The following is a 22576-nucleotide window of genomic DNA, read 5'->3' as shown; positions in this document are numbered from 1 at the left end:
GATTATCCATAAAAAGTTTATAAAACTACTTAAAGTATTTTAAGTATTCCCCTCCAGGTAATTTAGAAATCATTCATTTCCCTCTAATGACCAAATTTTAAGTAATTATTTATTCACTGAAGTAAGTCCTAGGACCAAGAAGGGGGAAAAGATTAATTCTAAATACAGTGTGTGTGTGTGTATATATATAAAATTATATTTCATATATGTAGAGAGTCACAAAACGGTATTTAAAATAAAATTCTATAATCTACATTTTTAAAATAAATTTAAAGCGTCCTGACCCATTATAAACACCGAAATCATAAATCAGACTCACGTCGCATTACTGAATCCAACATATTCATTACCAGCCATCTTATTCAAAAACTGCATCACCTATAAATCCAAATTAGAAAGTATTAGTAATCAAAAAACCAATATATAAAGAATGTAGCATGGAAACTGAATTCTATATTGCACTTACATAGTCAAATTTTTCAGCATTATTCACTCCTTGCTGCAAATAAATGAGACATAAATATGTTAATATAGGCACCACCATAGGTAAGTTTTAAGTGAATATAATATCAAAATTTCAAACTGCTATCATTATAATTAATATATGGTGCATTAGTACTTTTAAATCTAGGAAATACTTCTCAAGTAATTTAGTATTTACATAAACTTTCTATATGTTCTTTCATTAACACCATTTGTTGAGAATGGATCTGAATTACCAAGGGAATGCTTTATTTCAAGTATATCTTAACCCAACCCAAAGTTACAGAATTTAAACAAGTTACCCCAAGTCCCCTTATCTTTCATGACAACACACAATCTGCTAGAATGTATGTTATTTAAATTAATTTCATATTTTTAAAAAACTTAAAGTTTCACCCTTAGAAAAGAATTAAGTATATATAAATCATGGTTTTCACGTAAGAACAATCTATTTATATTTTTAAAATAACTTTAAACCAATATTACAGTTAGAAAAATGAGTTATGTTGCAAAACTAACTAATCTTTTATAATTCTAGTATATGCAAACATTCTGGATAGATTTTACTAGTATAGAGAAATCCCTACCTTTAACATCTCACTTGTTATAACAATACCTGAACTAAAAAAAATTATATTTCATAGTGTCTAAAAAATTAGCTACATTTGTATTTAGCATTATGCCAATTCAGAGTATGGAAGATGTATTGTTTCATCACTTCTATTTCTGAGGTTAGCTACTGCAAATGTCAATAGGAAAAACCTATAACGCAGATCAGTTCAAGTAGCCAAATGGTTTCATTTTACCTCGGCGAAGTTTACAAAGCAGTAAGTTGTAGATCTGAAATCAAACGTATTAATTGGTGATATGCACCCAATAGAAACAATACATCTCTAATTTTTAAAACAGGTTTAAAATAATTCGACAACTAAAGTTTTAAAAACAAAATTTTTTAACTTTACCCTCAAACAATCCAAAACATTACACTTTAAAATTTTATTATGGGGAGAAAATCTGTACCAGAGTATTATTAATTGAATAAAGCCAGGGTCATTCTCCACTTTACAAGTGGATTAGGATGTGGCCGATAATCTGTGAAATCTTACAGATCAATTTATTTGAGAAAGGATGTCCAATCACACATACAATCAGTAGCCGGAAAGAACACCACACTGTTTCATCAATATTAGGCATTAATAGAGCTTAAACAAGATAAGGATAATTTAGCTACAGTCATACTGTAATCACTATCTACGTATTTTCTCTAAAGTGTCCTTTGACATATTTTAAGTTTTCTTTCCTTACAATACACCAGAAATCAAAATGTAGAAATGTAAGTCCAAAGCTGTTCAATGAAAAATAATTAAAAGAAGAAATTACCAACTTCATTGAACTGTTGCAGTTGTCAAAATATTCCATAGATCCTAATGCTGTAAAATATGTAACAACATTTAAACCACAAAAACCTTTTTAACCTTTGAAAAAGCACAAAAAAACAACTCTTTTGGAAAAGGATGTCAGCATTTGCATTGGGATGTCACATGGATAATAACTGGTTATACAATTAATCAATGTAAAATAAACAAGTTATATTGAACTTTCATTCTCTGACCTAAACTGTGCCCTATAAAACTAATACAAAACTTTATTTAGCTGTCATGTTTAATAATAATAAAAAAAAACATGTTTCAACTCTAGACTGTGGTCACACATTTGGTCTACTTTGTAGCTTACTAAATTCAAGTACAATTAAGTTTTGCTCCTATGCTATTTTTAAGAAACAACTGATATTTACCAATGGGCTATCATTCTACAGCCTTTTGGGTAAGCTACTTGAAATGTCCTAGGCAGATTATATAAACAGGCAAAATAAAATATTTGAATGATTGTGTTGACTCAAGAAAATCTCTCCCCAAAACTTCCTCATTTAAATGTAAAAGCACACGATTAATGTTTGTCCTTACTATCTACCCTGGAAATAGCATTTAACTTAAGTCAACAAAATATATTTGCCCCTGTATGTCTTGGAAAGTACCCCAGGGATATATATAGGATCTAATAATTATAAGATGTCATGTTATTTTAATTTTGAAAAAGTTACAGTATAAAGTTTATCTGCAAAGATGTTAGAAAAAAACACACATACACATACAAAATAAACTAGAGTAAATTCCCCCCTCCAAAAGCAAAAAGCAATCTGTAAAAAAACCATCATCATTATCCAGTAGTGGGGTGCAGAGGGGTAGAGGAACAGATGTTATAAAAATTGAAGCCAGGAATGGGTACATGGGGGCTGGTTATACTATTCTATTTTGTATATATTTGAAAATTTTCATAAAATGTTAAAGGAAAAATGTTTATTTGCTAATCACCATAATGTCCCACGCTAACTTACAAAATTGTTCCTTTAGAATACTTTCTTTCCTCTTTGAAATAGTAATTGATTTTTTAATTAGTTCATCTATTAGTGGATACTTTCTATTACTAGAAGGAGGCGTTTAATTTTCTTACTATTTTGAATTTTTACAGGTGTATGAGTTGAGAAATCTTGCTGAGAAGAGATGGAAAGAGAAAAGGTTTTGTGACAGCAATGTTACTCAGTTCTTTACACATCAACCTCATTACATGCAAAAGTCACATAGTAATCTATCCTCAAAAGTTATGCTTAATGCTCTTATTAACTAACTTCTTAATTAGATCCTCTTTCCATTTTGTTGAAACCAAAAACTGGAAACAACCTGGTATACAAGAGATTTGTTCCCAGTCATTATAGTGATTCACATCCTCAATACCAGTGACTTCAACATTTTAAAATGTTCTCTTTTGTTGGTACTTAGTAGGTTTTTACAGCCTGAAGCAGTATACCATAGTAAAATTTGAGACACATGAGAAGTATGTCTCTTCTTTGAAAAATGGGAGGAAACTTCAACCAAAGGCAGATTTATTTTAAGAAAAGCACATATGAAAACTGAGATTTGGAAAACTGATAGTCTTAGAACTATCAATGCCCCTTTATCTCTTGGGAAAAAATCCCCAGTTTTTAACTCACTGCACAAGCATTATTAGATATCGTGTTATTTTAATCTTGAAAAAGTTAACAGTAATTTGTAGTAAGTACAGTCAGAAAACTTAAAAAAATAAATTGGATAAAATATATTTACTAAAATTTCTAATTCATTCATCAAATGACTTTTAAAAAGCAAACCATGTGGTCTGCCTGAAAATGGTAGTCATCAGACCTGAGACTAGAAAATTATACAAATTTATTTTTCTATAAATATACCTCAAGTTAAAAAATTTACATTCCTTTGAAGAAAAGTTTATAAATGAAAATTTGATAGTCACTGAGTTTTAACATTGGCTATTAAAAGAATTAATATAACTATACTGGAGTGTTTTTATAGCCTGTTTTTACAACACACTCACGAGTTGAATCATGTCTTATACATTATAACACAGGTGAAAATATCACTGTTAACAGGGACACATCTGCCAATAAATTTAATATAAAAATGACTCATTTAAAGTCAATACATTAATTAGAGTTATTTTATTAGTAAATCACTTGATTCCATTCATAAAGTATGGAGGTATAAAAGCCGACTGAAAATTAGAGATCAGAGAAGAAAGAGGCAAAAAGAGGTAACTGAAAATGATTTTATAAAATACTTTTAGTTTAATCTTGCTGGAGAAAATGCTTTAAACCCAAATACTTGGAATATTCAAATAGATATTATAGGTAAAAAAATGTTTAAATCTAGTATTTTCATAGATTAACCCTAAAAATAAAGTTACTTTTAAAAAACCTCAGATACATCAACTAATGTAAACATGAAGTAAATAAACTAATATAATCCTTTCTTACGAATTTTGCCAAGTCCAAGGTATCATCCACTGCTCCCCAGAGCCAGAAACCGCCCTAAAAATATGGCTTATAAGCAAGTTTAACAGGTTATTGCTAACATAACCAAACTGAGCATTACATACAATTAACTAAATTTGTCTTGATTTTCATGGAGCATGATTAAATTGTTTTTAAAAAAAAGAGAAAAAAACTCCAATTTTTTCAATTCAAAAATACTTCTCATTAAAAAAAACTGAGCTGCTTCAAATGACAAAAACTGTAAACTACTACTAGAATAAAGAGAGACAAACAGAGAAGAAGAAAACAATATAACTCACTCTTTGCCTTTAAAATAAAAAAAGCAGAAGTGTGGCAATTATCCCGTCATAAGTTGTCCTCATCTTCCCACCCGAGCCCTCAAGTTATCGCCAGACCTTAACTTTTAAACTGAAACTAGGTGAAATTTTTACCGCTGAAAAGAAAAAAATTACATAAGGATACTGCTATTTCATCCAGAATAACTGCGCTCCTTTCAAATTTATTTTCACTCTTTCCTTTAAATCAAGCAACCACATCATCATCATCAAATAAAACAAACTACATCAGAAAGTATTCTTTTAAATTCAGTAGCTACCATACAGAAAAAGAGAGGAAGTATAGCACCTTTACGGTTTTTTGAATTATGTGCATTTTAAGTACAAAATGACATTTGTTTTTATGAAGGTATTTACCTAGATAGCTTTGTTTAAAATTTTAAATATTGGAGTTTTCCTATAAGTTTAGAAGTTAAGAACTTATGCAACAGGTTCCTTCTGTCCAAATCCTCCTTTTTTCCACAATCTGCTAATCCTTTTGAACATTTGCTTTGCCTCTTCCCCCATTTCCTGAGGATCACCACCAATCCTACAAGGAAAAAATATCAATACTACAAAATTATGAAATAAAGAGTCTTAATAAAGACTCTACTTAATTTTTGAGTGTGTGTGGGAGGGGGAATAACATGAGGAGAATGTTTTAATAGCACCATAATAAAGTCTTGAATTTTGAAAGAAAAAAAAAATCAACTAAAAGAGCTAAAACACAGAATTCAAATCTGGTAGCCATGGTAAAATATCCACGCTTTGGGTACTCAAATGCAAGCTCCTTGAGAAGAGGCCGAATTCCTTACAGATAGCAAGCACTGACTAATGTCCAAAGAATGACTATATACACCCACTGAAAATTAGAAGTGACTTTAAGCCAACAAATTGGTATCTTTTGATTAAGTTAAAATTAAGAAAATAAAATTTCTGCTTTTTGGACAATATAACTATGCAAGGTAAAGATAAAGATGTCATCAAAAGAAACAGCAAACACCTACATTAAATATGGCAGAGTGAATTCTAATGAACAGCAAACAAAAAATCAGGAGATTTAGCTCAAGCCCAATTCTACTGCTATTAGAGCCTATCAGTCTCAGTTTCCTCACTGCACCTACATAACATAAGAGGGCTGGGCCTGAAGACCTTTCGCCTATGGTTTTATTACCTCAATTTCAATTACCAATTCATAAATATTATTCAGAGATCACACACAGGTATTTTTAGGAGTTCTGAATTCTTTTTAAAAAGGAGTCTAAGAAAAGTATTACATTCTGGGGCAGTTTTACACAGAGGTATATCAGGCTTACCCCTCCAATATTTAGATGAACTTCATTTAAAAAAAAAAAATTGTGAAACACCTTCTAAAAACAAAACAAAACAAAAATTCAAAGAAAGTGATCTTAAATACGAACCATACCCCAAAGCCTCATTTCCAACTTTGCCAGTAAATTTAAAATTTTTATAAATTTAAAACCACTGATCAAATTTGTAAATACAAGATGACTCAGTTAAATTTTTGCACTGTTGGACACTGAACCACACTCATGTTGTGTATGTGTGTTTTTTTAATTCTGTTTCTAAGTGCTCGTATTAATGTGGCTCAATGTATAGTTTATGGCTTGTGAATGAACACAGTAAGTGAAACTAATGAAGTGACAGTGTGGCATGACCAGACATGCGTTTCCCACATGCAGCATTTCAGTGTGGTATATTACACTCATGAATCACTAAACAAAAGATGTTTAACTGCATGCAATTAAGGAAGGCTTCTATTAATCATTTACATATGCTCTTTCTTGAAAATACTATTGGTATGCCATGTTAATTTTTCTCCAGTGTAAGAGTTCTTAAACTGGTATCCATAAATCAGCTTCAAAGGGTCTCTGAACTCCCTCAAGTTTACATAAAATCATGGTATGTGAACATTTTTCTGAGAAGACCTCAAAAGGTTCAGAACCATTCTAGTGGTTTTCTCGTCAAGCACTAAACACATACATTGTATTATCATTACTTTCCTTACCTCTAATTTAAGTTACTCTTCAAATCTGAACAAATATTAATGAGACTTTTCTCTCATCAGTATTTATTGAATTTCATTGTAAGGGCCCATTTACTTGTGTACACCCCACACTATAGTGTAAGCTACCTGAAGGCAGGACTGTGCCTAGCACGTATTCACATTATAATTTTCTACAATAAACAAACAACTTCTTTCACCTTAAACTGACAACTTTTCTCTTACATAAAACACTCATGAATAACTAGATGTTATAATGGGCACAAAGAAAATTTCAATAGGTTATTAAAATTACACTAAAAAATACTTGGCTATAATATCTACCTTACTAGAGTTACAAGGATTAAATGGGCCAATGCTTACCAAGCATCTGCTCTAAAACAGCAACTAAACATACATATTCTTAACACAGTAATCTTCTATTTTAAAGGCTTTTTCTCATGAACATATAAAATTCATGAAACTTAACAGAGAATTTCAAGTATACAAATTAGATGAATTTTTATGAATTGGGCCAAGGACATAATTTATATTCAAACATTCTTTGTGTAACTAGGGTATCCCATCCCCAGTAAGAAATCTACAAAGCCATATAGTTATGTTTTTTTTCAAGCTTAGAATAGATAGGGACAGATTTACTAAAGAAAGTATATAAATGTTCCAAACACAAATGAAACTTATTTGAATATAAACGAAATTTATAATTAAAAATTAAAAATCTAAACAGTACCACACAATAGAACCATTTTCAAATACTTATTTCAAAACAGCATTAGAGCTTCCAATTATTAAGGCAAACCAGACACTTAAAAAAAAAAAAAATCAAAACATATAATGCAAACTAAAGCATAAGAAAAATAATATAACTTAATAATTGGAATAAGTATTATTTATTTTAGTTATGATACGATTTAAGGAAAATAAATGAAAAGTTCAAACGAAAATTGTGATTACAGCTCATGACAGTACAAAGAACTTGAAATTATTCAAGCGTAAATGTACTTTGTCTTAACACACAGCATCAGAACATTTGTTCCTACATGTGCTGATGACAAACATTAAACAGTAAAATGCTTTTAATTCTGTTTACATCTGTTCATTCTAGAAGAGCCAAAAGGAAGAGAAAGAAAAAAATATCAAAACTTTAAGAAAAACTTCTGTGCCTATTGTTCAGCAGACTTCTTTTTGAATTTTTGCCAGATCTTCAGGTCAAGAATAACTGTTGAAATTTACAATGAGTCATCTGTTTTTAATTTTGCTCTTGAAATTACACCATTTATTTTGAAATAAATAAAAATTCTAACATTATATCATAAGATTATTTTTTTAACACCAAAAGAAAACTTTTCACAGTTCTACATAAATAATCCAAGATTTATCTTTATGCCTTAGCTATTAAAAAAATTCACTAGGTTAAAAGGAAATGTCAACATTTTACCTTTATTAATGAAGTCACAACAATTGCTCCAGCATTTACCATAGGATTGTGTGGTTTATCTGTAAAATATAAGAGCAATATCATTATTTCAAATACCTGATATTTTCTGTGATGCATAGGCACTCCCCATGAACATATATCTATTTTCTTTATGTAAGCCATTGTTATAGGTTTTCTTGAGGGGGTAGGGGGATGTGGAAGTAGAGGAATGCATTTAAGTCTCTTACATATCAAACCAGTAATATACTTCTAGGAAGCTGCTATAATAATAATATAGACAAAGATTCATGTAGAGAAAGACAGTGAATAGTAGTGAAAGAGCACATCCAAATCTCCTAACTCTGCCCTTTACTAGCTATTTGACCCCTGGCAAGTAAGTGAACTTCACTGTACCTCAATTTTCCCAGCTGTAAATTGGGTAATAATAGCACTGACACTTCAGCCAGTTGTAATAGTTGAATGACTTAAAACACATGAAATGCTTAGAAAGTACCTGGCATATCCTTAAGCTCTCAAATAACATTACTATTAAAAATCACCTTGGAAAAAGCACATCTAGTGTGAACCCAATTTTGCTTTTTTAAAGTGTTTTATTTTTGTGTTTATGTATATACACATACATATGCAGAAAAATAAAACACAAACACTAACAAGTGATACACATAGGATAAAAAGATCATAGGGGATTTAAATTGTATTCTCTATGCTTTCTATATTTCCTGACAATAAAGATATATTTCTTATATAATTTTAAAAATTACCTAAAATTTAAATCCATCCAAAATCCTACCTCTTCTCCTAATTTTTACAATAAATAGAATTTCAAATCTCAGATGATTACTTTCTCATTCACAGCATGGCACAAATACCAAACATAAAACTCTTAGGGCACTGAAACATTTATTTGAAAGCATAATTCCTAATTTATCTGTTTGTGGTAGTGATTTACTTCTTTGGGAACAAATTCTTATCTAGCTTGACAAATCGAGCAGAAATAAGGTATTGCTTCATTATTAGTCTCCTTGAATTTTAAGCAAGTTACCTTTTGTGAGATGAGTCTATAGCTAAACAATTCTGAGCTCTGGAAAACAGCCTGGCAGTTCTTCAAATTGTTAAACAAAGAGTTATCATATGACCCAGCAATCTGACTCCCAGGTAAATAACCAAGAGAAATAAAAGCATACGTGTACACAAAAACTTGTACACAAACGTTCACAGTAGCAATATTGATAGTAGTCAAAAAGTAAAAAACACGGGCCAGCCCCGGTGGCCTAGTGGTTAAGTTCAGTGTGCTCAGCTTCAGCGGCCTAGGTTTGGTTCCCAGGCACGGACCTACACCACTCATCTGTCAGTGGCCATGCTGCAGTGGCGGCTCACATACAAAAAAAAACAAAAAGAGGAAGACTGGCAGCGGATGTTAGCTCAGGGCAAATCTACCTCAGCAAAAAAACAAAAAAAGTAAAAAACAACTCAAATGGCCTATCAACTGATGAATGAATAAACAAAATGTGGCATTATTACTCATACAATGGAATATTATTCAGCAATAAAAAAATGAAGCACTGATACATGCTATAACATGAAAGCACCTTAAAAACATTATGCTAAGTAAAATATGCCAGTCATAAAAGACCAAATATTATATGAAATGTCCAGAATAGGCAAATCTATAGGACAGAAAGTAGATTACTAGTTGCCAGGGTAGAAGAGAAATGGATACTGACTGCTAATGTGTACGAGGTATCTCTGTGGGTTGATAAGTGTCCCAAAGTTGACTGTGGTGATGGTTGCACAACCCTATGAATATACCAAAAGCCACTCAATTGTACACTTTAAATGGGTGAATTATATGGTATGTGAATTATATCTCAATAAAGCTGTTAAAAAATTTTTAATTAAAAAAAAATCAGTAAAGACAAAAAATTGGGTAACACAGTCTACCAGTTTTCCTCAACATAAGATCAATAATGTGATTCAGTAGCTATGTTTTAAACATTGTGCATTTTGGATTACCCATGATACTACTTCCAAAAGTTAAAAGAAAACTTAGTACAATATCTGAGTATTACAGTCAAGATTTTACCTATTCCATATTATACTAAGAGAAGTTTTCTTTCTCTGAGATCACACAAAATGAGCAACTGCTGCACAGAAAAATACTACCTAGTAAGAGGAAGCTGAAAAACAAAAATTCTCCTATATTATACACCTGAAAGAAAAACCACACGCAGACAGAAAGCAGAATATGGCAATCCAGCTATGCTAAATGTGTTTATACTTGTATTTGTGTAGATATTCATGTATCTGTCCTTTCTTGGTTTTTTTTTACATTATCAGGTTTAGACTCTAGGGTCCTAGGAGGCAGCTAATGTGTGTAATCCACATGGTACCACATAAATGTGCGCATTTAATATTTTCTAAATCATAAATATTCTGCAAATACTACATAAGCTACATTCAAGAGATTCTTTCAAAGAACACTAAAGCATTTCACGCCATGACAGAGCAATTTTCAGATGTAAGCAATTGTTCACTCTGCCTTTGGCTCAAAAGCCAGACATCTGAATGTTTGGAAATACACCAGAGATATTATAACATAACACCAGCATTACTGCAGTCTAAAACCTCAGTCTGAAACCTATGACTGTGATATCTACTCTGCCGTAGGTAGGAGGGAGAGTTAAGAGTTCAATTTAGAATTTTTAATTAACAAATATTTATGACAGCAGAAGTAACACTTAAGCTAATTAATGAAGGCTACTACCTGAAGTAATGACATACATTAACTTGGTATAATGACAAAATGGACATGGGCAACATCTGAAATTGATGGGCATGGTTTTAACCAGAATGCACAAAACTGCTTCATTTTAACAAGTATTTATTCTCTCCAAGGCAATAAAACACACAGAAAATTCTTTCATATTACACCAGAAAAAGCTTTTCAAACTGCTAAGCATATAAACTTTACAAAGATGCAGTTCATAACTGATGCTAAGTCAAAGTTTGCTAATGCGTATACTAAAGAACTAAAAAGTAGTTATGTTCAGTTTAATATGGATATTTATATTTTAGGTATTACACTGGAATTTTACAGGGCTATATAACAATACAAGTATATTTTATATATGGTTTAATCCTGCAGTGCCCACTTGCTCAATCACCCAAACTTTGTTCTTTCTATACAATTCATTCCTGTCTTCCTCATGTAAATTAATTCAACTCCTCTTTCTCAAATCCTCTACACATATAAACCAACATATACATTTTGGCTTCTGTCAATTACAAACTTGTAAGATAACATTATTAGCAGTATGCAATGCTTGAGTTTGTCTTTTCTCCCCATGTATTAGATGTATGTAATCGTTTTCCGTATTCTTTAGTATTAGCTAGATAAGTTATCCAAGAACCAAGGCCCATGTACCCTTCATAGTTGTTAACAATATTGGAGAAAAAGGCTATATAAATGTCTGTTGATTAACCTAATTTCTACTATAAGGTAGAAGACGACTTCACTATGAGATCGTGGTTTCCAAAATTGAGATCTCCATCAAGTAACTTACTTCTTGATTTATAGTGACAGAAAACATCAGCCAATTCCTCACCACAGGACTACAACTTCTTATGCTATAAAGCATTTTAAAACTACTCATATTAAAAGAGTAACTACTATAATTTCTTTATCTATTCATTATATTCATATTAACCTTAGTTTATCATTACAGTCTTATAAAGCTAGCACAATATTTATTTTTTTAATTTTGTAATGCTAAATACACAGACACACATGCACATACACAAAATGTAGTTTCACCATAAATCTACTCTTGAAATTTTAAATATGAAAAAGACCTACAAACTATTTTTTGCTGGGGTAGTCTAAAACCAAGACTCTAGAGCACAGAACCTATGCAGAACTCAGGAAGGAGTGCGGCCTTCATTTTCCCATTACTTCCAAGACTTCTGGTATTGGCTCAGGCTTGGGAATATCAAGGCAAAACTTCTTGTTAAACTTCATGTTTCAGTTATTATAAACCAGTGCTAAATTCCTGAGTTCTTATCATTTTTTTCTTACAGACTACAGTGTCAATAAATCATAATTTCTAAAATCATAAATGCACATGGCAAAAAATGTATTACTTATAAGGTTAAGTTATTTAACCCAAGCCCATTTTATTTACTTTTTGTTTCTGAAATACTTGTTCATATTCAAATTCCCATATCGGTTAATTTCTATTCTTTAAATATCTCTCTCAAAATCAATCAATTCAACAGAACCACCTAAATTATTCCACTTTGCCTTACATAGGAAAATATTAATTTTTCTTATAAAATGTTTTATCTTGTTAAAATAAAAATTAATTCTTTCCATATAAAATCTGGATGTCAGTGAGTTTAATACATAAGGTACTTCTCACATGATGTCCTTATGTGGCCAGTTTATGGTAATCTCCACAAAATCAACTGTAGCATCAGAATAGAAAGATTATGGTAATATAGGTAAGAAAATGTAATTGCTCTCAAGACAAATAGGAGGAGAAGCATAAGAAAATATCAGTCTTATAATTTCATTTAAAAAAACTAATAAAATGATAATGAGTATAAGGCACATTTCATTTTTTTATCCAGCAGAAAAAAAATACAAAAGTATATTTTTCACAATCATTATTTCAACCACTGAATTTCTTCACTCTTGCTTTCTTCAATTCTAGGTACTCATCACACAACATAGAACCTAGCATATGCCTGAAAGATTGAAAAATAGAAACCAACCCGGAGGTTGGTGTTTAGATTTAAAATCTCTATCAGATCAAAAGTACTATCTTTGACCTCCCTGTTTCTTTTGGATTCCTATAGAGTAATAAGACTTGTTAGTTATCCAACTATTTAACACAAGATATTTCTTTCAAATATCAAATGTTATGAAAGAGAAAAAGTAAAAAACACTTATTACCTCAACCAGGGCCACCATAAAAACTTACTATGGAAGTTTTCAAATATATACAATATACAAAAGTAGAAAGAATAGAATAGAAACACCCATGTATCCATCATTTAGCTTCAATAATTGCCAACACACAGTAATAATCACACTCAGCACTCCCAGCTACACTCCACTGAATTACTTTAAAGTAAATCCCAGACACTGTGAGATTTTACTACGAGACATTCCCCTATAGGTGGTTATAAAGAGAAAATCTTACTCCTTGCCCCCATCTTCTCCCTAGCCCACTTTACAGTGGTATGAGATGCCTAAAATAACCATTTAAAAAAGTTAGGTGATTAAACTATCCCTATGGGTTTCACAGAATTCCATGACAAATGAAAAAAAGTATGAATGCTTTTAATTTTCTTCAAAAAAATTAAAAAACTACATAGATTTACATAGGAAAATGAAATATTTCTTTTTCTGACCAACTTTTATGTAATTCTTACCATCTTCATTTAAAAACAGTTTGTTGAATCTTAATCCACTTGGCTCTTTCCCAACATATCGATGCACATATTCTGTTCCAAGATCATTAACAGCAATGGCATATTTCAAAGGTTTTACACAGGACTGAAGACAAAATGGAACTTTGGTATCTCCAATAGAATGCCTATTTAAAATCAGATTTAAAAAATAATTAAGATCAACTGAAAAAAACGTCCCTGAATGATTTATTATTTTTACATGTTAATCTAATTTATAAAGCTTTTCTCATAATTCAATCACAAGTTTACTTGGATATTAAAGAATAAATGTAAGTACATTTATTTTAAAAAGGATCCTGCAAAAAAAGGCAAAAGCTTCAAGTACTCAGGTAACAGAATGGTTCAAAATTAGATAATAAATAAGCGACAATTCTCCTCTGAGTGCAAGAGGGTATGACCCTCTTTACTCCTATCTGCATTCAATCATATAAAATGAACTAGCCCTTTTAGAAATTAGTCACCATGTTTCTACTCATAGCTTTAACCATGTCTAAACTGTGGTTAGTTTTTAAATTGAGCTCAATTTAGATTCAATACCATTCTCTGAGACCCTGTCTATAAATGCATCTTGTTACTGTATCTACTCACAATTCCAATCCCATTAAAAGTAATAGCATCCAGTTTTACAAACCTGACAGAGCTGGCACTAATGGTGGTCATTATAACCATGAAGACAAACAACAGAACAAAAAGAAAGCTTTCTATGTTACCAAACTGGGATGCACATGAAGTAGACAATAGGTTTGAAAATGAAAAATTTCTGACTGACCTCATTATAACATAAGCTTTACAAGGGCAGATCTTTGTTTTATTTGCTTAAGTATCCAAGGTGCCACGAACAACGCCCCAACACATTACAGACACTCACTTATTCAGAGTGAACTCATCCATGGTGAAACTGGGCATACTAACTACCACCCTGGGCAAACAGGGGTTAACAGAGATGTCAGAGGGCAAAGAGATGTCAGAGGGCCACCTGACTTCTAAGTATATTATGGAATATAAATACACACATCTAGCACAAAAGTATATAATATTTTTCCTATCAAATTTATGAATAATTTCTAATTCAAACTATAACTTCAGCTTGAAAATCACTCTAAAACCTTACAAAAGCCTGCCTTACTCCTTTTGGATTTAAAAACACATACGTTCTAGTCCAAAGTCAACTTTTAAAATTCTCTACATAAGAAAAGTAAAAAGAATCATCTCTACACACAGAGAATATTTAAGAGAAAAACTGTGTGCAAGCATTACATGATAATTTCCTCCAAATATAAAAAAAAATTTCCAATACATGATAAACCATTTCCTCCAAATACAAAAACAGGAATATCACTCCTGACTGGAATTTGCTCCATAAGGATAAAGCCATGGCTCCTCAGGTATCTGTGTCCTTTCATAGCACCCAACATTTAATTCAACACACAATGAGTGTTTAGTACACTTTACATGTCCAGATGAGGATAAAAGCCTGTCATAATGGAGAGAACAATGGACTAGAAGTTAAGAGACCTAGGGCTACTTTCACCTCTGCCAGTATTATATGAACTCTGGGCCTCAGATTCCTTATCTTAAGAATGAATGGGATAGGAGCTGGCCCCGGGGCATAGCGGTTAAGCATGCAGCTCTGCTGCTGGTGGGGGGGGAGGTACGGATTCCGGGCACGCACTAATGCACTGCTTGTCAGGCCATGCTGTGGCGGCATCCCACATAAAGTGGAGAAAGATAAGGCACAGATGTTAGCCCAAGGCCAGTTTTCCTCAGCAAAAAGAGGAGGATTGGCATGGATGTTAGTTCAGGGCTGATCTTCCTCACACACACACACACACAAAAAGAATGAATGGGATAAATCATGTTTTTTACTGTAAATACTTGAGGAGGCTAATTAGTAAAAAATAAAAAGATCCCTTAAACTGAAGGCACTTAAGAGATCAGAATTTAATAAAGGGAGGAAAAGCTCTAATTGGGACATTATCTTGAAAAATAAAACCTAAAATTATAAGGCTAAATGACGTGTAGTTTCAACAAAATTTAGGATAAAATTACATCTCTGATAAAAATTCACCAAACTGTATACACTTAGAAGTTGTTACACCTTATTTTATGTAAGTTATATTTTCATTAAAAAAGAAATAATTACCTTAGTAAAAAACAAAAAAAGAGAAAGATTATACCTCTGAGCTGAGTCTTCAAAAGAGTAAAAAATACTGACTTTTCCTTTTTGGCATAATTTTTCAGACTGACAAAACCAAATTACAACATGATAAATCTTTATGTCTCACAGCACAATAAAAAGAGTCATTCTTGAAAAAATATTTCAGAACTTGATCCATTTTTCCAAGGGCTTCTCTTAATTCACTGATTTTGAAAACGAAATCATTCTCTTGGAAGTGCTCTCACACCATTATCCCCTTTTAATTATTCTGCTAGATCCTTGTATGTCAGTGTCTGTGCCTGCAGTGTGAGAACTTCCCAAAGATCACTTTCATGGACTTCGTGAAATCCAGCATGTTTTGCAAATGACTTTTCATTTTGCAAATGACTGATGGGTAATAGACAATAAAGGAGTCCCCCTTTATCCAAGGGGGGATACTTTTCAAGATCTCCAGTGGACGCCTTAAACTGCAGATAGTACCAAACCCTATATATGCTATGTTTTTTTCTATACATACATGATGATAAAGTTTAATTTATAAATTAGGCACAGTAAGAGATTAACAGCAATAACTAATAAAATAGAATAATTATAACAATATACTGTAATAAAAGTTATGTGAATGCGGTCTCTCTCTCCCTCTCTCAAAATACCTTATTGTACAAATTTAATGCCTTTTCCATCTTAATTAAGCACTTATCATGCACTGTGGCCATGACTTTTGCAGTCTGAAGTGCAACAGCAAAACCAGCAGGAATTTCTTTCTCCTTCTTCGCAATTTTATGGATAGAAGGTTTGTTCTTACCATAGAGCCTAGCAACCTCAGCATATAATTTTTTTCTTTCCTTATTAAGTCGAGAACTTTCACCTTTTCACTTAAAGGAAGCACTTTACAGCTTCTCTTTAGCATATCCAAATTGCCAGCATCACTACTCTCGCGCTTTGGGGACATTATTAAGTAAAATAAGGATTACTTGAACACAAACACTGAGATACCACGACAGTCAATCTAACTGAGATGGTTACTAAGTGACTAAAGGGCAGGTAGCATATACAAGGGATGATTCACATCCAGGCTGGATGGAGTGGGATGGTGAGAGATTTCATCATGCTACTCGGAACAACGTGCAATTTAAAACTTATGAATTGTTTATTTCTGGAATTTTCCATATAATATTTTCTGACCATGGTTGACCACAGGTAACTGAAACCACTGGTATGAGGGGACTACTGTACAGCCATGCATTGCTTAACGATGGGGATATGTTCTAAGAAATGAATTGTCAGGCAATTTCATCATTGTGCAAACATCATAGAGTGTATTTACACAAATCTAGATGGTGTAGCCTACTACACACCTAGGCTATATGGTACTAATCTTATGGGACCACCATCACATACGCAGTCCGCTGTTGACCAAAACATCGTTATGCAGCACATGACTATATTACGCTGTATTGTCATAACTATCATGCTAATCATATCAAGAGCATGAGGAACAAAATAACCACAGGCTTGGTAACCAAAGTTAAGTTGAGAAATGGGAACTAATTTTACTGGTGGTCAGTTCATTAGTGAATAATTCCATGTTTTGCTTAAGTCTGCTTTTCCTAAGCAAATTTGTAATTGCAGGTACTTGAATAATAAATACTCAAATAACAAGACTACAACTGTGAATTAGATGAATTAGATGAAATGCACCATAAAATTTAGTATAAATTGTTTAGTATAAATTGTTTCAGTTGAGTTTTTTAAAAACTAAATTAAAATATAAACTTATTTACCTTGAATTTATGTCATATTAGAGTTAATTTCCATTATAGAAGATGCTCCTCTCTACCTCCTGCTCACTTTATGCAAAATTTAAGGCTGAGAGTCTGTTTTCATGAATTTGAAATAAACTTACCTCTGTCCATCTACCGTACAAACGGATACACCCCACAAATCAGGACTGAACTTGGCTAGTTGAGGAATATAATCTGCAACCTATCCAAAATATTGGAAACAAATGAACAGATATAATATAGGCAAATAATATTTTCTTCTACCAAAAAATTTATCTCAATTTAGCTTCCACCAATGAATAGTTATTGTGTAGTGCTTGGGGTGGCTTTGCAGTCTGTCTTTCATAACAATACGCATAAAAACTAAGAGCACAACAGACATGAGGATTACAGCTGAGAGATCTAAGTGACTTCTCTCAGTCTCCATTATCCGTCTTTTGTCTAATGCATTCTTTCTCCTTAGAAAAGCAGAGTCTAAAAGAGGAGCTAGGACTTGACTTGTTTTTTCAGGGCAAAGAAATAGAGAACTTCTTTAGTCAGGGTCATGCTGGTAGGGTTTTATTATCTAAAAACTTTCAATCTGAAGAAGAAACAAAATAGCTCTTAATATTATTTAGAGGATTTTTAAAACTGGAAACATTTTATTTAATGTTCAAGTATATCATATCTGCAGAAATTCCCAATAAAGTTACTTTTTTTATTAAAGATTTAAAAGCCATCTCAATCATCTGAAAATCAAAAAGAATTCTTAAACGTAGATTTATTTTTAGCTAAAATAACAATATTTAAAATATTTTAAAAGCACTTAATCTAGTCACTTCACTTAAATGTCTTAAGAAAACTATACAATTTTACTCTCTATACCACAAGTTGAGCTGAATTTATTAATTGGTTTTGAAAAATATTCACATCAAAAACATTACCTTTCCTCCAGACTGCTTTTTAGCACTTTCATATAACTCATCGATGTGTGACGTAAAAGACATAAAGTCAGGAATGACAAACTTTCTTCTAAACGCTTGCGTCAACAAAACAATGTTGCTTTGAACACATCTGTGAAATGTGAGAAAAAAATTAATAGACTGGGTATCTTTCAAATATTAGTATTTGGTAATAACAATATTAATTAGAAGAATATTTAAACAATGAGAAATTCATCCTCTTATAAAACAAACTAAATTCTATGAATTATACTCTTTCCATATTATTTTCTTTCCTTCAAGCAGCCTTTCATGCAATTGCTTATAAGCTGTTGAACAAGTTAAAGAAATAAATTAGATTGCCTAAAAATTGTGTCCAAGATTAAAAGAGCAGAGCATTCCACCAAGTTAAGTATTAAGACCACCTAAAAACAAGTTTCTTAGCCTACCACAGTTGATAAGCATTCATCATGACATCTGGTTAACAAAAATCAGATTCCAATATGTCATACTTGAGATCCTGTTTATTTTTCCATTAAGTAACCTCAGATATATATCCCCTAGTTCCTATATAACTACTACTCGTATTTCACATAAAACCTAAACATTTTGTATTTTAACATATTTTTCCTGAATTACATTTTGAAAAATTTGCATTTCTAAGCTAACAAAATGGAGATAAAATAAATTTATTTAATCTGATTAATTTGTCTCTTAAATGAAGTACTTATTAAAATGCTTGTAGAAATAATAAATAATTTTAAAGAAAACTGTATATAAAGCAGTATAATTAATTTTATATTATTTGAATCACCAAAAATGTTAAATTACATTATTCTACTCACTGTAAGATACATAATACATTGTAGAATAAAAATGTTTCCTTCTTAAAAACTGTTTAAAAGATATGGTAAGCCATGTAGCATGAAATCTAATGATTTAAACCAATATTCTGCTTTGTTCTAAAAAAGATTTAACCCAGAAAATCAATATACTAATGTAATCTTAAAGAAGAGTTTTATAAATAGGTTACAGCCAACCATATACTCTAAGCTCATCTTCTTAAGAGTCTCAGTAATTCAGTAATAGAATACTTAATTGATAAACGAAGACCTGCTAGATATAAGCATCAAGTCATAATACAAATTTAAGACTAAGCCCTTAACAGACAAAAAGCCAAATGTGTATAACTGGAGTATTAAAGTCAAACCATTAACTATGGGAGGTTATTTATGTAATTATATTCCTCACAGGTAAGTGATGTGATACTATATTAGCAGCTTCTTTGGGGAAGAGAAAAAAACCCAAATTGGCATTTTTTAAAAAGTACTAAGTTTCAAGTACTATTCCTCCTGTTTAACCCTCAAAACCCTTTGAGAAGGATGATTTCCCCACTTTACAGATAAGAAAACTCTATGAATAACTTGCAAGTAAATAACTTGTATAAATGGAGAAATGGGAGTAGACAGTATTTCTTTTTCAGTACATAGTAAATGAGAAATTTTTATATCTCAATATTTTAATTCAAGTTGTTCTAAATGAAACATCAAATTAAAATTAAAAGCCAGATATCACATTTTAATTATTAAAAAATTTCAGGATATATACTCACTGATAAAATTAAAGCACTGATTTAAAATAAAATAGGTTGTTCTCAGTGATAAGATGTACACCACTTATAACATGAAAAAATTACAGTCCTAATTTCCATTAACTTATAGACACAGAAATAATTGACATCCCAGAGATAACAAATATTTACTTCAATAAACTTCGATAAATTGTTTTCTAATGGTTTCAATGTTAATCTAAAAAATATCAAGTTTTGCCATTGACTTAATATTTAATATGTTTCAAACAACAATTCAACTTGCACATATAAGAGTTGCAAGAAATACCAAAAAACACATTTATCAGCAGAAAAAAGTTCACAATTCCTGATCTTCATTCACTGTATCTGTATCAAATCAAATCTACATCCTCATTTTTCAAGAAGTTATATGTGAGAAAATATGAGGACTGACAAACAAATTTAAATTCTCAACCTACTACTATTTAACTATTTAAAATCAGAACTTTTATAAGGAGGTTTTACAATTAACAAAATTGTACACTCAGTGAAACAGGGTTTTTTTTGCTCTATCAGAAAGGACCGGTAAAGCTGTGGTAACAACCTTCACTGGTGAATTACTGGCCAACAAAGGCAATCATGCCACTCAGAAGAGTGTCTAACTGCACACTGATGAGCATTCCAACAATAAGGCTCTTCTCGAGAGTTATTATATTACAGATGTCACGAATCTAACTAGAAAATTAGAAGTCATATAAAATGAACTCTGAGGAGCAATTGCTTATGCATTTCAGGAAGTCACGTCTTTCTCATGCTTTGTTCAGTTTTCTCATCTGTAAACTGGGAATGATAATCATTTTTCTTTCCTTCTTTACTTAAGCGTTTATGATTAACAACTGTAATGCATATCAATGTTTTATAAAATATCTCACATACGATTTTTCATTAGCAAAATAACATAATGGATATGAATTTTTTAAGAAAATCAAACAATATACAAATGCAACGACTACCACTTATTTTTCCCCAAAACAGGAAAAACCAAAAAATAATGATCACACATAAAAATAGTTCTAATATTTATATGGTTAAAAATGCATGAATAATAAATAAGGCATTGGTTTTCAACACAAATTTTCTACTTCTATTAGTTTTAAGGATTATTGGCATTAAAAACAATTGATATCTAGATGGGTACAGGCAGTCTCCAACTTACAAATAGAAATATGCTCCAAAATGTATGCTTAGAACTCATTTTCCCATTTAAAAAAAACTGTCATACATAATAGCTGTTTCTCAGATTATCCTGAAAGGATAAATATATTAACCAACAATGTATTTTAGGTAAAATATCAACACACTGACTTCAACTAAACCTATCCACCTTTATATATTATTTCTCTGGGAAAATGAATTCCATTGTAACATCTCCCTCCCACCTGCCTGGAGGCAAGATGATGTATTTCTGTCAACACTAACTAGAAAATCTCTTATTTTGAAAACAGAGAAAGAATTTCTCTGGAGCAATCAGAGAAATTTTTATCACCTTTTTAGGTGACCTAAAAAGGTTAAAAGGTTTTGAATCACTTCATTCTAGGGATGAAAAGAGAAATCACTATGCCTATAGACTTAGACTTTTCCACTGCCTGCTCATCTATACCACTAAGCATTTGTCAAGTTGGGCACTGCCTGTATTACAATCATCAATTTTTTTAAAAATTGGATTAGCGTTTAAAATAATGGTAACTGTTATTTTTTTTAATATAATTATGGGTAGAAAATTTTATGATTATGTTTCCTGGCTTCATAATCATATATTTAAATTACTTTTAAGTTCATATTTAAACATAGCAACGTGTTTATAAAACCAAAAAAAATTTTAAACAGTACTAAAAAGATGTAAAATACTGCTTTCACTTAAAATTCCAAAGCAATTCCTCATACCTATTATCAACAGATCTACCTACCATCTCTTTGACTTCATTCTCAGATATGCCAAAGTAACTCCCCAAAAGGCACCATAATCAAGAATACTTTGCACAGATAGTTCATGAACACTAAAAATAAAATAATCCTACTGCAAAGGCAATGCTACCTAGAAATGATTTCCTTCCCTCCACAAAGAAACTGGTTCTGAAGACTCAAAATTTCTAACACCAATTCCAACATGGACCTAAAATCTACACTTTACAAAGTCAGCTGAGTTAACAGAATTAAGAACCTTGTGGTGAAAAGACAAGAATCCAAAACTGTCAGCAGTGCATCACAGCATGCCAGGAAACTTTGGAAGACCTCAGATAAATACTTATAGCTTCAGATGACTTAAAACTCCAGGATATTCCCAGGAGATAACTAGAACAAATCATCCAGCCCCCAAAAGACAATAAAAGAAAAAGAAAAATACATATACACACATATAGATAAATTTTCAAGGTAAATGCTGGAACTCTTTGGATCTATCTCAACTTAAGTCTATGGTCTGGGAAAAGCCAATGTCTTACAGTAGTGTTTATAGTTCTATACTA

General features: G+C 31.5%; 1 protein-coding gene across 6 annotated transcripts in view; it reads right to left on the bottom strand.

The window, feature by feature from the left end:
- Positions 1-22576, bottom strand: part of GLS (glutaminase) — an 81077-nt gene that overhangs the window by 42129 nt on the left and 16372 nt on the right. For 4 of the 6 annotated variants that reach the window (XM_087435503.1, XM_087435505.1, XM_087435504.1 and 1 more), the window contains 6 exons: positions 18485-18614; positions 17684-17763; positions 13581-13744; positions 8145-8203; positions 467-499; positions 320-378 (listed from right to left, as the gene is read on the bottom strand). In XM_087435503.1, coding sequence (XP_087291629.1) covers positions 320-378; positions 467-499; positions 8145-8203; positions 13581-13744; positions 17684-17763; positions 18485-18614 — 525 coding nt within the window. Of the gene's footprint in view, positions 1-319; positions 379-466; positions 500-1289; positions 1324-1863; positions 4043-8144; positions 8204-13580; positions 13745-17683; positions 17764-18484; positions 18615-22576 lie in introns of those variants that run through there. The other 2 variants (XM_087435507.1, XM_087435508.1) reach the window with 2 other exon arrangements.

The sequence above is a fragment of the Ceratotherium simum genome, chromosome 9, assembly GCF_057802395.1.
Source record: "Ceratotherium simum simum isolate JZ-2026a chromosome 9, ASM5780239v1, whole genome shotgun sequence".
In the NCBI taxonomy this organism is placed as follows: domain Eukaryota; kingdom Metazoa; phylum Chordata; class Mammalia; order Perissodactyla; family Rhinocerotidae; genus Ceratotherium; species Ceratotherium simum.
Note: the sequence above shows the minus strand (reverse complement) of the source record. Positions and strands in the feature narration are given on the sequence as shown.